The following is a 13,983-nucleotide window of genomic DNA, read 5'->3' as shown; positions in this document are numbered from 1 at the left end:
CTAAACCATTTGACTTGAAAGACGACAAGGTCCCAGCTAAACCTGAGGGCAAACCCAAGTCTCCTCTTGACTTAGTTAAGCCAAGTCCAATAGTGTATTCAGACGAGGAAAGTGATGAGGAATATGGTGTTCCCAGACCCCAAGAAAAGCCCGCTAGCCAGCCAATTCCTTCGGCAGTTCCTTCTGTAGTGGTTGCAGAGAAATCTCCGCTTAAACCTGAAGATAAACCTAAACCATTTGACTTGAAAGACGACAAGGTCCCAGCTAAACCTGAGGACAAACCCAAGTCTCCTCTTGACTTAGTTAAGCCAAGTCCAATAGTGTATTCAGACGAGGAAAGTGATGAGGAATATGGTGTTCCCAGACCTCAAGAAAAGCCTGCTAGCCAGCCAATTCCTTCGGCAGTTCCTTCTGTAGTGGCTGCAGATAAATCTCCGCTTAAACCTGAAGATAAACATAAACCATTTGATTTGAAAGACGATAAACCATTTCACTTGAAAGAGGAAAAGGTCCCAGCTAAACCTGAGGGCAAACCCAAGTCTCCTCTTGACTTAGTTAAGCCAAGTCCAATAGTGTATTCAGACGAGAAAAGTGATGAGGAATGTGGTGTTCCCAGACCCCAAGAAAAGCCCGCTAGCCAGGCAATTCCTTCTGGTGTGCCTGCAGATAAATCCCCACTTAAAGCTGAACATAAACCGAAACTAGTTGACTTGAAAGACACATCCGCTACCCCATCAGTTTCTGTACCCTCTCATTCTGTTGAAAGTTCACACGAATCTCCATTTAAATCTGTTGAAGAGCGCAAAGTTTCCAAAGATGATGAGTCAATGGTCTCGTCATACACCGATGAAAACAGATCCGTTCAGCAGATTGTGGAGGACACTTTGAGAGCAGGTGATGCTGAGGTATTAAAAATCGTAAACGAAACACTGAAGAGTGCGCAGGTACATCGTCACTTGGGCCATGTGATGGATCAATTCGAATCAGAGGACGAGCGTTCGGTAGAGCAGATTGTAGAAGAGACTTTGAAGAGTGTGAAGGTGGATTCAGTAGCGCCTAGGGAGGAAACGGTGTCTCCCAATAAAGTTGAGGAGGCCGAACCCAAAGAAGTTCGTCCTATTGCATATTTTGTGAATCTAGATGATGAGCAGAAGGTGGCAGGGGCCGCTAAGAAAACACTTGTCAAAACGCAGCAGAAAAAGGTAGTAGCCAAGGTGGAGACAGCAAAGGGGAGAACAGTAAGGGAAACGTCAGCAAAATCAACAGCAAGAAGTTCCATCAGCAGGAGGACTGTGGGGGATAAAGAGAAACCAAAGTCAGATATGAAAACTCATTCCTCAACGCAACCCAAACAAAAGAAAACAATTGCAAAGCAAACCGTGACCCGGAAGACATCTGCCGCCGAGAAAGTGCCGAAAGTGGCAGCCAAAAGTGAGTCGAGAAGATCGGTGACGAGCTCCGTTTCGACTACAAGCTCAGCCTCTGCCACAAGCCGAGTGATAAGCGAGTTACACTTCGAGCGATCTGCGAGTCCCGCATCCAGTTCCATATTCTACGAGAGCCACCCGCAAGGCGAGGGCAGTCGCTCATCCACGCCCAGGCCAAGAGTGAAGACAGATGTCACACGCATACCCTACACCGCCTCAATTCGATCGTTGAGCCCCACATCCAAGTCCACGAAGACAGCCACAGCCAGAGTAACAGCTGCAGCTACAAAGAAAACTAAGACGACGACTACCACTCGCGCCAGCAAAGAGCTTACAGGAAAGACTGCCAGCAAAATCGGCAGCCAGGAGCATGTGGAGACGAGGAGACTGATAACCCCAACGCCCATTGCCACACACAGATATATGCAGCCCACTCTGTCCCACAACATGCGATATGGATTGAGCGGCGATGCCGAGGGCCAGCGGGTCTCTCCGGTGCCAGCAAAGTCCCCAGCACCACCGAAATCGCCGGCACCGCCTCAGACCAAGAGTACTTACAGAACCCAGACCAGTGTGACAAGTGCCTTCACAAAGTCCACATATTTGGAACGGAAGCAGAACAAGTCCATTGGCGAGAAGGTGCAGCCCAAGCGGGGTGACAGCAAGGAGTCGCTGAAGAGCACCGAACGCCTGTACAAGAGACAGACCTCCAAGGAGAATAAGCTAATACACGTGATAGGCTCCCAAAGCCAAGCAACCAAAAGCATGAAGACACAATCAGCTAGTGTAACCAAGACCATTGCCCAAAGAACTTCCATAGAAACCGACAACAGACATGCGGTGGCCAGCCTTCAAAAGAAGAAGGCCCCGCCAGCCTCAGCCTCAGCCACTATACAGCGCACCAAAGTTCCAGTTAGCGCGTCGTCTTCCATGACAAGGACTGCAGCAGCAAAGCTGACTGCCAAAAGTGATGAAACCGCAAAGAAACCTCAGATAGAAGTTAAGAAGACAGTAAAGCGTACGGCCAGCAGCAGCAGCAGCACGGCTGCCACCAGAACGGTGCAGAGCTCCATTGAGCCGAAGCTGCAGAAGAAGATGAAGGACAACATGAATGAATCGAGCTCGAACAGTGGCAGTACCAGTGCCAGCGGCTCATCGAATAGCACTAGGCGCAGTGTGCGCTCGGTGACAGTCAGCCGTAAGACCGACAAGGAGATGGCCAACCTAAAGCTGTCTTCGGAGAAGAAAAGAGAACCATCAACATCATCCTCAGCATCGGCTTCGGCTTCGGCATCAACATCGACTGTGCGTGTGCATAGGGAACCGACTGCGACAACCGCCGCTGTTAGCACCGTGCTCGTTGATGACGACTGTGAGGTGATAACCATACGATCCATTAAATCAAGCGATAGTACAAAAAGTTCTACCTCATCATCCTCCGGTAGCGGCAGCAACAGTCGCAAGGTGCTAACCAGCGAGGTTTTCACTAAGACCTTCGGCCCGGACAGGCCCCTAGAGGTGGTCTACCGGCAGCCCGAGTTCGATGTAGAACACCACACCATCATGTCCGTGCGGCCGCCCTCCACGACCGAGCAGCAGCGGTGCATAAACGAGTTTGATGTTAGCTTTATCGATACCACCGATTCCAGTCTTTCCGACTCCGTGGCACTGCCCATGTTCGGCCCCGTCGAGCCGGAGCGCCTGCTGGCCGCCAGTCCCGGCTCTCCCAAGCCGACCCGTAGTCCCCTAGCCCTCGTCGAGGAGACTCTGCGGCGCCAGCAGCAGCACCAATACCATCACCAGCAGCAGCAACAGCAGCATCACCACAGTGCCGTCGTGGCCGGGCCTGGGGCAGTCCTAGGCGCCGCTGCCCTGCACGTGGAGAGTGGCGGCAGCATTGTGGTGGAGACTACTGAGGTGGAGAAGAGCAGCACATCCAAAGGTAAATATGGGCAGGCACCTGATGTTAGGCATTTTGAGCACCCTAAACTTTGATCTTAAGACTTAGCTTAGCTACGATACCCATCACACACTTCAGGGCCTAGAACTCCGCGACTAGAATGCAACTTTTCTTATTGATATTACTCGTACATACATTATACATACTTGCTACATATTTATGAACTGCTTTCACTGAAACTAACTTTAACTTGTTCTCCACAAATAGCAAACACAAAAACAAGCAACTAAATATAAACAACAAAATCAAATCAAAACCCAAATAAAACCCACCAACGAAACCAAAACCTAACCCAAACCTTAACTTACAACCCAACAAAATGTCCAAGAAACTCCCAACTATATCCGTAACTGCCGATCATCACTCGTCTCGATCCGATGCATCCTCATTATCGTCGTCATCCCGCGACTCGGACAGCAATGACATGGACTATGGCCGCAATGGGGCAGGCGGCGTCACCGATGTCGAGGACTTTGACAGCCAGGTGGAGGTGCTGAAGCCCGGCTCCCGACGTGGCTCCTCGAGTGCTGGCCACAAGCCAAAACAGCTAAAGGCCCACCCATACGACAACGATGTGACTGATGTGGAGGACTACGACACCGAGTCGGAGGACGAGGAGAAGAGCGTTGCCTACCCAGAGCTGAAGATGTCGCTGCGCGAGTTCCTGCAGCAGGGCCTTCAGAACCAGGAGGCCCACGACCAGGATGGCAAGGAGAGATGCGAAAACAGAGACGGGGACTTCGTGCAAGCACAAAACCTCAATGGCCTGACCGACTATCTGACCGACTGCGAAGACTACGACACCGACTCCGAGGTGGACTATGGCTGCGAGAAGTCCGTTTGTGTGGATCTGGACCATGCCGTGGGCGATCTGGGACGCGTCAACATAGCCGACGCCGAGAAGCACCAGGATGACTCCGATGAGTACGAGGATGTGTCCGTGATCAGCGACATTAGTGACTTGGCCTCGGCCATGTCCGACTGCACTGGCATTGGGGTGCGCGGCATGTCCGAGGACGAGATGCTCGAGGTCTCTGACAGCGGCCACGAGGAGGTCTGCCAGATCGCCTGCTCGGGCAGCGAATCCGAATCGGAGCCAGGTGCAGCTGGAGGTCAGAGTGTGAGTGAAAGCAGCTATCCCATCGATGTGGCCTTCTTTAGTGTCAGTGGACAGCCGCGTCGCAACTCCAAGTCCACATTGCCCATGCCTGGCCCTGGGCAGGTGAACTTCCTCCAGCCAGCAGCCGTGCACGAGGAGGTGCTCACCGACATTGAGGGCATCGATGACTCGGCAGCGGAGGATAGCTTTGACAATGAGGAGGACGACGAGCAGCCCATACCGCGTGCCGTCATTCTGGCTGCTGGCGACGATGGCACCTGCCTCACCGACATCGAGGACATGTGGTGCGAGGACTCTTCGCTGGCCAGCACGGGCACAGTGCCCGAAGCTATGGCAGTCGCGCCCGAGGCCTTGCCACTGCCGCATCGCGAGGTCGTGGAGCTGAAGGAGGACAAGAACGGAGACACCATCACGAATGTCATGCCCATGGACAGCAACTACGAGTTTGGCATCTACGATCACCTCAAAGATGCCGTCCACACCGACTCCGAGGAGTACTCGTGCGCCGATGAGTGGAGCCTGAGTCACTCAGTTGCCGAAGAGGCTGCGGTCGGCGGTCCAGGTCTGATCGAGAATGAGGTCATCGTGTCCAATGAGCTGATGAAGCAGCAGCAGAATAAACGCCTGGAAGTCCACTCAAACGCCGAGTCCGTGACCGATGTGGAGGAGATATTTGTGGCCGGAACGAACCGTCGCAAGAAGTTGAAGACACGCACCCTGAGCAAAGGCAAGAACAAGCTGCTGGATGTGGCCAAGGCCAAGGAGGAGGGCGTCACCGATGTCGAGGACATGGACTTGAGTGAGTGCGGCCTGCCCGCGGGAGTGCAGCGCGTGGAACAACTGAAGCACCAGGCCAAGGGCTCGAACCACTCGGACAAGCTCACCGATGGGGAGGATATGTCCACCGACGATGTGTCTGATTTTTCCGATGGTTCCGATCCACCACCACCATCGAAGAACAAGCTCCAGCCGCTCGCCCACTTGCGCCTGCTCAAGAATGATGCGGTGAGCCAGCAGAACACCGACACCGAGGACGTTCAGCTGCCATCGGAGGCCGAGGACGGGCTCGATGAGCCGCCAGTCATTCAAGTGGCCAACAGCGACAGCAAGGAGCTCAACGACATGCTGAATGAGAGCTACACCGTGGTGCACGAGAAGAGTGGCCGCAGCTTCAACAGTGAGTCCGAGAGGCTGCACATAAAAGGCGCGATTCGTGATGCCCACACCGACGTGGAGTATGTGGAGTCCGACGAGTCAGCCGCCGCCAGAGGAGGCAACTAGTGTCTGCTTCGTGCTCTCAACAATAGTTTCATAAGTGTTCGTTCATTGATACGAAAGTCAGTCAGTCTCCTGCTGACTACAAACCCAACACACATAAAGTACACTCAGACTCAAGCATTTTGTAAGTAAAGCCAACAACAAATAGCAAACATTTATCGTTAAAAGTTATCGCCACGCCACCACACTCAGCAAATAAGCAGCAACTAAATCAATTCCCAACTCGCATTGCCAACCATCCTACGCCCAAATCTCTGTGTCCCCGTGCCATACTAACTGTTACTTTTTATTGTATTACTAACCAAAAAGATCAACTAACATTAACACTGTCTAACCAACAAATGCTAACAGAAACGTTCTTTGGAATCCGTTCTTTGGTTTATGAACTTCTTGCCTTATCAGTTGTGTGTTTGTAAAATCATTCCATTATCATTTCGTTTGTAGCGTAAATTAATGGTAGCCCTTAGGTCACTTTTGTGTTTTTTGCCTCACCCATCAAAGATGAATGTGTCTAATCGCTGTCCTGTCTGTTGCAGAAACCCTTCAGGAGAAATTAATTGACACATCCATTCTGGATACCGAAACGAGCTCACAGGAAATCGGTAAGCAAAGCTCTAAGCTCGTTATCTATTTGATTGTATAAAAGTAAATACTCGTAATTTGTGTTGTTTGCAAACATTTCATAACGCTTCATTGGATTAATTTAAATATTATTATTTAACAAAATGCAATTAAAGCTCATTGAGACAAACAATTGAACAATGCTTCGACTCAATGCGTAAAGATCTCACGACTCACGTTTCACCGCCATCTCGTATATCGCTTAACCTCTCACCTCACACCGCACTTACTTCCACTTCGTCATCAAGTCGCTTCTCATGATTTCCCTGCTTCTTGCTTTTCTCGATCTCATTCGATCTGTAACTCTCTCTCTCTCTCTCTCTCTCTCTCTCTATCTGTCCAATTTCTACCTATCTACCAATGAAACTGTGCAATTGTCTTGCAGGTGATGTTAAAGTTGGTGGTGGTGAAGGTGATGGTGCAGATCTTGCGGCACGCATACGCGAGGAAGCCATCATTCTGGTGGATAGCGTGCTCGAAGAGAGCGTTGAGATCATTGAGAGTCACGGCATTGACCAGCAGCATCAGGCCAATGGCCACGAGTTCGTTAAGCAGGAGTACAATTCGGAGAGTGAAAACTATGCCATCACATGCGACGACATTGATGGCGTTGATGTCATCAAATCGCCCACAATCGAGTCCATGTCGGGCAAGTCATTCGACGATAACATGAGCTTCACCGACGAGCACATACATTTACCCTTGCATGTCCAAAACATAACCGCCACGACCACGACCACCACAGTAACCACTCAGTACCAACAACAGCAACAGTCGCAGTCGCAGTCGCAGTCCCAAGCTGCTGCTGCCGCCACAACCTCATCAACGGCAAAAGGTAACATACAATGCTTATCCCAGTGTAGTAGAGTCTTGAAGCTTTGCGCTAGTCTTACGATAGAACACTAGAAGATATAGGATCGTTGCTGGAACTAGGCGAAACACTATATAATCCATTGTGTTGCTTAGTCCGTTGGCTATAACCGTTCTCCCGTATTTATTTGCTCCCATTCCCGTTTGTCATGTACCAGAACCTGTAAACGAAACAATGCCAGTAACTGAAACAGTATCAGTACCTGTAGTCCCTAGTCAAGATCAAGTCGCAGAAGCATCCGAGACCCGCACGAGACGCATTGAGCGCAAGATCGAGAAGCTATCCACTGACATGGACGATGTTAGTGCAAAGTTCGATGAGGCCTTCGAGTCGGCTGTGCACGAGGATGAGATCAGTGCCCTGCAGGCTGACTTTTCGAAGCTCAGCTGGGACGACAGCGTGTCGCCCACGACAAACACAATGGCCGATATGGCCCTGAGCCAGATAACACCCGACAATGACATACAAGAGCTAACCGCAGGTATCATAAGCGACTAATCAAATGCTTTCATATTGTACATACATATAGATAGTATATTTAGTATATTGCTGATCCATTGCTGATTCGTAGAGAGGCGTACAGACAGCAAGCATATGTATGTGTGTGTGTGTGTGTGTATCTACCTCTAGAAGTGGCGGCCAATAATGACTTTTGTGTTCAAGTTGAGCTCTAATTGCATTTATCCTATTCAGTTGTTGGTTTAGTTTGTACTCATATTAACTTCATTACTAAATATGCATGTAAAATCAATCACCATCTATCTTCACTCTAATCTCTAATCTCTGCCATCTCTATGAACTTATCTATCTCTAAATCATTCTATCTACTCGTAACTCGTATGCCTAACCGATCACTCGTACCCATACTCGCTCGTACTGTTCTGTTCCTGTTTCCTCTTTCATATCTTCTATAATCTCGTATGATTGTGTTTACTCTCTTTGTGCTCATCTTTTGTTCTCGACTTTCACAACACTTTTAAAACTGCTTTCGTTTTCACACCTATTGTTTTGTAGAAACAGGCGGCGATTTACCAGTCTCAAGTGAAACCACTCCCGTACCACCGTCGGCCGTTGTGGCAGCCACAGTAACAGACAAAGAAACAGCAGATGAGCCGGCGGTAGAAACCAATACAATACAATCCACTACCACCAGCCACGACACACCCACACCAAAGCCACGAGTACTCAAAGCCAGCTCTCCAGTCTCCGAAGGCATCGACAGCATCCCCAGTCAAGTGCAAAAGTTCGATCTGCCAATCGATCTAAGTTTTGATGCCGCCGCACCTGTGCCGAAGCCCCGCGCTCCCATCAAGCACACGGAACCGTTTGAGAATCTGGCTGCCCTGGCCGAACAGTCGGACAGCATTAGCCTGCGAAGCTTCGAGTTCACGGAGGACATCTCCAAGACGGACGAACCCTCCACGGAGCTGTCCATGCGTTCCCAGCTGCGTGATGTGATCACAACCACAACTGCCACCACCACTGCCTCGGAGGATCACACGGAGAGCTTCGAGCCGACGAGCGAGATATCAGTGGACGATGCTGATACCGAGAAGTCGGAGGGTGCCGAGAAGACCACCAGCTTCTACATAGGCGAATCGAGTCGGAATGTCATCATCAAGACCTCAACGAAGTCAGCGGGTGCCACACCGCAGGAAGAAGAGGCCGCCACGGACATTGGCATCGATGCCAAGGATATATCGCTGATGAAGGAGGTGTCTGTGGACTCGGACGAGACCAATGATGTGTTCAAGGAGTACGTTACGATGAAGCGTGACGATGCTGAGGCCGTGGATGGCAGCAAGATAGTGCGGCAGGGTTCCGAGACCCGAAACGATATTTTAGAGTTTGAGAATGCCGAGAAGGAGAAGGCTGGCGAACCAATTCTCACCAAGGTGACCACAGAGGAGAGTCTGACCACCTCCACCGGCTCCAGTGGTCGCGCCATCATAGAGGTAGCGCCCTCGAGCAGCGAAGATCCCGATGAGTCCGGCAAGGAGATTCCCGAAATAGTAAACACAATTTCCTGCACAGAGCGGTTTGAGCTGCCGCTGGAGAAGAGCGAGTGGGAGATATCCGAGAAGGAGATTCCCAGTGCGGGCAAGCCAAAGGTGGTGCACTCGCCGCAGCAGCCACAAGTCACCAGCGGAACAGACATCGTTGATGAAGCCATTCTCGAGCCACAGGACTCGCTAGATTTAGCAAAGAGCGAGCAGAAAAGTGATGCAAAATACATCGAAGAAGTATCCCCAGCTGGTTATGAGTTCGAGACAATGCCCCACGCCTTTGCCACCGGTGCGGAGAGCGATGATATATCGTCCTTTATCGGCATTCCCGACATGCAAACGTCAACATTGGACAGCACACAGCCCCCCGAGGGCCTCTTTGATACCACCATCAGGGAGACCCTGAACAAGCAGGCGGCCATGGCGCACTATGCTCAAGATGTGTTCGGGCGTCGTGACGATCACGGATCCCTAGGATTCGTGTCCACTGGCACAGCCGAAGAACTCAGCTCGATGGAGGAGCATTTGGCAAAGGAAGAGCAGGCCTCCCTTGGGTTTATATCCACAGAGACAGCAGAGGACTTTAGTTCCATGGAGGACTACTACACGGAAAAGTTGGCCACTGCCAGCTTGGTGGCAGAGGAGATTGCTGCCGACAAGTCCATCACCACCAGCAGCTTCGAGGAGGTGACATCGGACCACTCCATCAGGCCGATCGATGTGGTGGTTCATCGGCTGAAGACCGAGTCATCGCCGGACTCCACCAACCGCTGGTCCATACCTGACGTGGACAATTCCAGCTCCAGCGAGAGCTACCACAAAAGCTTCGACAAAACCCAGAGTCGACCTCTGTCCTCTGACATGGACATCCTGCTGACGGCCACTGGCACAGGCACCTCCAGCGAATACCAGACAGCCCGAGACTCCACCTGCCGCGAGGCCACAGAGTACGTGAGCGCCGTGAGCACTCTGAACAGCAGCAGTGGCCAGACCATTAGCTCCCACGAGAGCATGCGCAGCTTCGACTCTCAGTCAGAGACTTCAGCCAATCTGGCCAGCATCGATGTGTCCGAGTTATCGGAGACACTGGTGGCCTCCTCGGCGGAGGCAGATCCCTTCGAGTCGGAGGAAATGTCCCGCCTGCGCGACCTGCGTGCCGATGATGATGACAGCGATGAGAGCGTGGAACTGCCAGGCTCCTCGTATCCCACGAACGAGCAGCAGAGCTTGATGAAGCGTTCGCAGGAGATGATTTTCAAGCCCAAGACAGAGACGGATGAGCAGCCGGCCATCGATGCAATCCAAATCGAAGAGTATCCCAAGCCCAAAGAGGCCGAACGCACCTGGGGCCTGGCCTATCCAATGGACGACAGCAAGGCCGACAGTCCCCGTGAGAGCGAGAGGGCCGAGGACATTTTGCTGTATCACGGCGATCCCAGGCGATCCATTGACGACTCCAAGCTGGCCTCCAGCCTGGACGAGGGCAGCATTCTGTCGGTCAGCATGTCCAGCACGTCCAACATTGACACCGTTGTGGAGAACTTTGATGACATTGTCGGATCGGCAGGCTCGTCCTCGCTCACCGGCATCGAGGGCTTCCAGTATGGACACGACGATCCAATGACCTCTGCCTCCGTGCCGGAGGATGCCACATTCGTGCTGGAGATGGAGAGCAAGGAGCACTCCCCACAGGACTCGAATGCCAGTACGCCACCGGGCGGAGAGTCGAAGCGGAGAGGCCACAAGCGCAACGAGAGCATCTCTGGCGATGCATTGAAGAACCTGGACAAGGAGGTGGCCCTGCTGGGCGAGGGCAAGGAGTCGGAGAGTGAGTCGGACACAGATCCCTACGAGTCGGAGTATGCGCGCCAATTCCGCTCGCCCAAGGAGCGCAAGAGCAAGAAAAAGAAGCAGGCAGCTGCCGAGATGGACCACAGTTCGGAGCTGGAGAAGCGTCCGTTCACGCCGTCCCAGCTGGTGGCAGAGATCATTGTGGAGGACGCGACCGAAGAGTTGGAGGCCGAGGCAGCCATGATCGAGGAGCGTCGTCCCTCCCAGAATATGCAGGACTACTCGAAAATACCCGACATCATGGTAACGGAGGATGTAAAGTCACCGATTTTGGAGGAGGAAACCGACGACTTCCCCGGGAAGTCGCTATACAAAGTGCGCACCGAGGAGGAGCTGCACAAGGCCAGCGATACTTCTGTGTACGAGAAGGCCAAGGCCGAAGAGAAGGAGCAGGACTTTCAGCGCCGAGTCCAGGAGCAGTACAGGCAGAAGCTGGAGGAGCTAAAGCGTGCGGAAGTCGGGGCGGAGTACGATGATCACAAGGCACCCGATTCGCCAGACTCCTTTGAAATGGTCGAGCAACCGGACATATCGGACGAGTTCGTCATCATTGAGGAGGTGGCCAAGGAGGCCAACGAAGTGGATCTCGGCGGCAAGAGCATCAAGATAGCTCCGATTAAGTACGAGCAGAAGCACGACTCTGACGTTGAGAAGATCATCATCAAGTCAGCGCCAGCGGACCCCAAGCTGGGCTCCCAGCTGTACAAGGATGATCTGAACTTTGAGTTTGAGGAGAGTCCGCCCACTGGCGCCAGCAGCAGCAGCGATCAGCAGGAGGAGAGCGACTCCAGCGACACGGCGGCAGCCAACAAGCGGTGGGTGGAGATGCAGCTGACGGACAACCAGCTGCGTTATCCCTACGACCTCACTGGCGCCGTGCTGGAGGACATCAAGGAGGAGGATGGGGAGTTCGAGGTCGGCAGCAGTCGCATCAGCAGCTTCAAGGACTCCTTCTCGAGCACACCAGAGTACGATGTGATGGCCGCGCGACGGTACCACTCCCGCGGCGAGCACGACGATGTGTCCATGAGCAGTCTGCAGGAGTTCGAGTCCCTGGAGCAGGCCATTTCGTTGGAGAATCGCAACCGCACCCACCAGGGCTCCACGGACTCGAGCAACGGCAGCTTCACACGTCGCTACGTGGTCCGACACAGTGGAAGTGGAACTGCGCCCGGCGACGATGTCTCCATATCCAGTCTGAAGGAGTTCGAGGGTCTGGAGAATGCCTGCATCGAAGCCCATCTCACTGAGATCAAGGCCAGGGAGGAGGCGGCGCTGCTCTCGCGCTCCGACGAGTCCAACAAGTCGAACGGCAGCGACAAAGGAGCCGCTGGCAACATGGTGGTAACCAAGGTGACCCGCACAGTAACCCGCACCGAGGTGGTGCCCTCGGGCCAAGCGGAGAACATTGAAGCCCTGCTGAAGCAGAAGCTGGAGCGGGAGAGGGAGCCGGAGCGGGAGCGGGAGGAGGGTGACAGCAAGCCGGCACCGGCAAGCGGCACGGAACTGGATGCCAAGTCTAAGATCGATAGCCAGGACTCCGAAAAGGACAGCATTGATAGCATGGAGATCAGCAAGAGCCACGACATGATGACCAGCAGCATCGAGAGCTTCGACATCTCAAAGGATGCCACGACGCGATCCGACATTGATTCCCTGGAGATCGATAAACGCCACTCGCGCCAGGAGAGCATCGAGTCGTTCGGGGACGAGCAACTGGATCTCATGACCAAGTTTGTCAGCGGCGGAGGAGTCACACTGGGAGATGGTCTCACGACCACCACTACAACCACCACTACCAGCACTGATGCCGATGGGCATGAGCACACCGTGACGCGGGTGATAACCACAACGACTGTAGGCGGCGGCGGAGTACAGGAACTGCCTCTGGATGAGAGCGGCATGTCGAAGGACGTGTCCATCGACTCCCTGAACCTGTGCGTGGAGCAGACAACCAGCTCGGCTGGCACCACGGCGACGTATCAGACCAGCGCGGGCAACTCTCAAATGTCCGGCAGCATCACGAGCTGTGCCTCCAGCACGCTGATGGAGGACTCGTTCCCTGGTGTGGGTGGCATGTCGTCGTCGCAAATGTCTGCTAGTTTCTGGTCTCACGACGAGTCCACGGTGGTCGAGGATGAGGGCGACCAAGTGAAGAAGCAGCAGCAGGGCCAGTAAGGCCACTGGCGCAGGATGGGAGAGAGAGAGAGAGTACTCGTACATACCTAGACGTATATGAAAATGGGGCTTGAACAGAGACATAGAATATTTGGCTAGGTAAGCATCCAGAGGCGAGGCCAGGCTTCGCGGCTCTTTGTGTTCTTTGATTTCCTTTTGATTTGTGTCTTTCCTTGGTCTTTGATCTACAAGCAGAGCTCAACTTTGAAAGAGAAAAGTAATACTCGCCGCCCCACCCAAAGACAGCACTTGAGATATTAATCTGTATACTTCTCCTTCTGATCTTACAGACAAGGTGCACTTCTAGAGGAAATACCGATGAAGTACTCCCTGGAAGGATAGCCAGCAGTAACATCTTCACCAGCTCTGAACATCACCGATTTCAAATCGAAGACCGCAGACCGAAGACCGAATAACATAAAGCGTAAAGCAGAATAATTAACTAGACAATTTCAGACATTTTCACCCACACAACCCACATTTTTAATGATATTGAACTGCATACCCGAGTTTTTAAAGGCAAATATATATATTTTATATATTTATAAAAACTATAAAATCGCGAACATGAATATGAGTATGAAGATGATGATAAATATGGCAGGCACTAGCTGTTCAACGCATTTTCTTATTGGCTTTAATGTTTACAAATTAAATAGAAGCGAATGCTT

At 52.3% G+C, this 13,983-nt stretch overlaps 3 protein-coding genes across 4 annotated transcripts; all 3 read left to right on the top strand.

Annotated features, from left to right (window-relative positions):
• Positions 1-312: 312 nt before the first annotated feature.
• LOC117579324 (pneumococcal serine-rich repeat protein-like) lies at positions 313-3,617 on the top strand. Its single transcript, XM_034265138.1, has 2 exons — positions 313-3,369; positions 3,595-3,617. The coding sequence occupies exons 1-2, from the start codon at positions 828-830 to the stop codon at positions 3,615-3,617; spliced, it is 2,565 nt and encodes an 854-aa protein (XP_034121029.1). The 5' UTR covers positions 313-827.
• A 55-nt stretch (positions 3,618-3,672) lies between these two features.
• On the top strand, positions 3,673-8,314 carry LOC117579325. Of its 2 annotated transcripts, none has more exons than XM_034265140.1 (3): positions 3,673-5,909; positions 6,322-6,387; positions 8,292-8,314. In XM_034265140.1, the coding sequence occupies exon 1, from the start codon at positions 3,707-3,709 to the stop codon at positions 5,786-5,788; it is 2,082 nt and encodes a 693-aa protein (XP_034121031.1). In that variant the 5' UTR covers positions 3,673-3,706; the 3' UTR covers positions 5,789-5,909; positions 6,322-6,387; positions 8,292-8,314. The 2 variants fall into 2 exon arrangements, with proteins under 2 accessions (XP_034121031.1, XP_034121030.1); XM_034265139.1 differs by lacking the exon at positions 8,292-8,314 and adding an exon at positions 6,792-6,827.
• Positions 6,291-13,654, top strand: LOC117580581. Its single transcript, XM_034267186.1, has 7 exons — positions 6,291-6,387; positions 6,792-7,161; positions 7,493-7,758; positions 8,292-11,870; positions 11,940-12,499; positions 12,584-13,308; positions 13,603-13,654. The coding sequence occupies exons 1-7, from the start codon at positions 6,291-6,293 to the stop codon at positions 13,652-13,654; spliced, it is 5,649 nt and encodes a 1,882-aa protein (XP_034123077.1).
• Positions 13,655-13,983: the final 329 nt, after the last annotated feature.

The sequence above is a fragment of the Drosophila guanche genome, unplaced genomic scaffold, assembly GCF_900245975.1.
Source record: "Drosophila guanche unplaced genomic scaffold, DGUA_6, whole genome shotgun sequence".
Lineage (NCBI taxonomy): Eukaryota > Metazoa > Arthropoda > Insecta > Diptera > Drosophilidae > Drosophila > Drosophila guanche.
Note: the sequence above shows the minus strand (reverse complement) of the source record. Positions and strands in the feature narration are given on the sequence as shown.

Excerpts from the sequence above, each read along its gene's own strand:
- LOC117579324 (XM_034265138.1), top strand. The coding sequence starts at position 828 with ATGGTCTCGTCATACACCGATGAAAACAGATCCGTTCAGCAGATTGTG. Across the intron at positions 3,370-3,594 it reads GAAGAGCAGCACATCCAAAG|CAAACACAAAAACAAGCAAC; the intron begins GTAAATATGGGC and ends CTCCACAAATAG.
- LOC117579325 (XM_034265140.1), top strand. The coding sequence starts at position 3,707 with ATGTCCAAGAAACTCCCAACTATATCCGTAACTGCCGATCATCACTCG.
- LOC117580581 (XM_034267186.1), top strand. The coding sequence starts at position 6,291 with ATGTGTCTAATCGCTGTCCTGTCTGTTGCAGAAACCCTTCAGGAGAAA. Across the intron at positions 6,388-6,791 it reads AACGAGCTCACAGGAAATCG|GTGATGTTAAAGTTGGTGGT; the intron begins GTAAGCAAAGCT and ends ATTGTCTTGCAG. Across the intron at positions 13,309-13,602 it reads AAGAAGCAGCAGCAGGGCCA|ACAAGGTGCACTTCTAGAGG; the intron begins GTAAGGCCACTG and ends CTGATCTTACAG.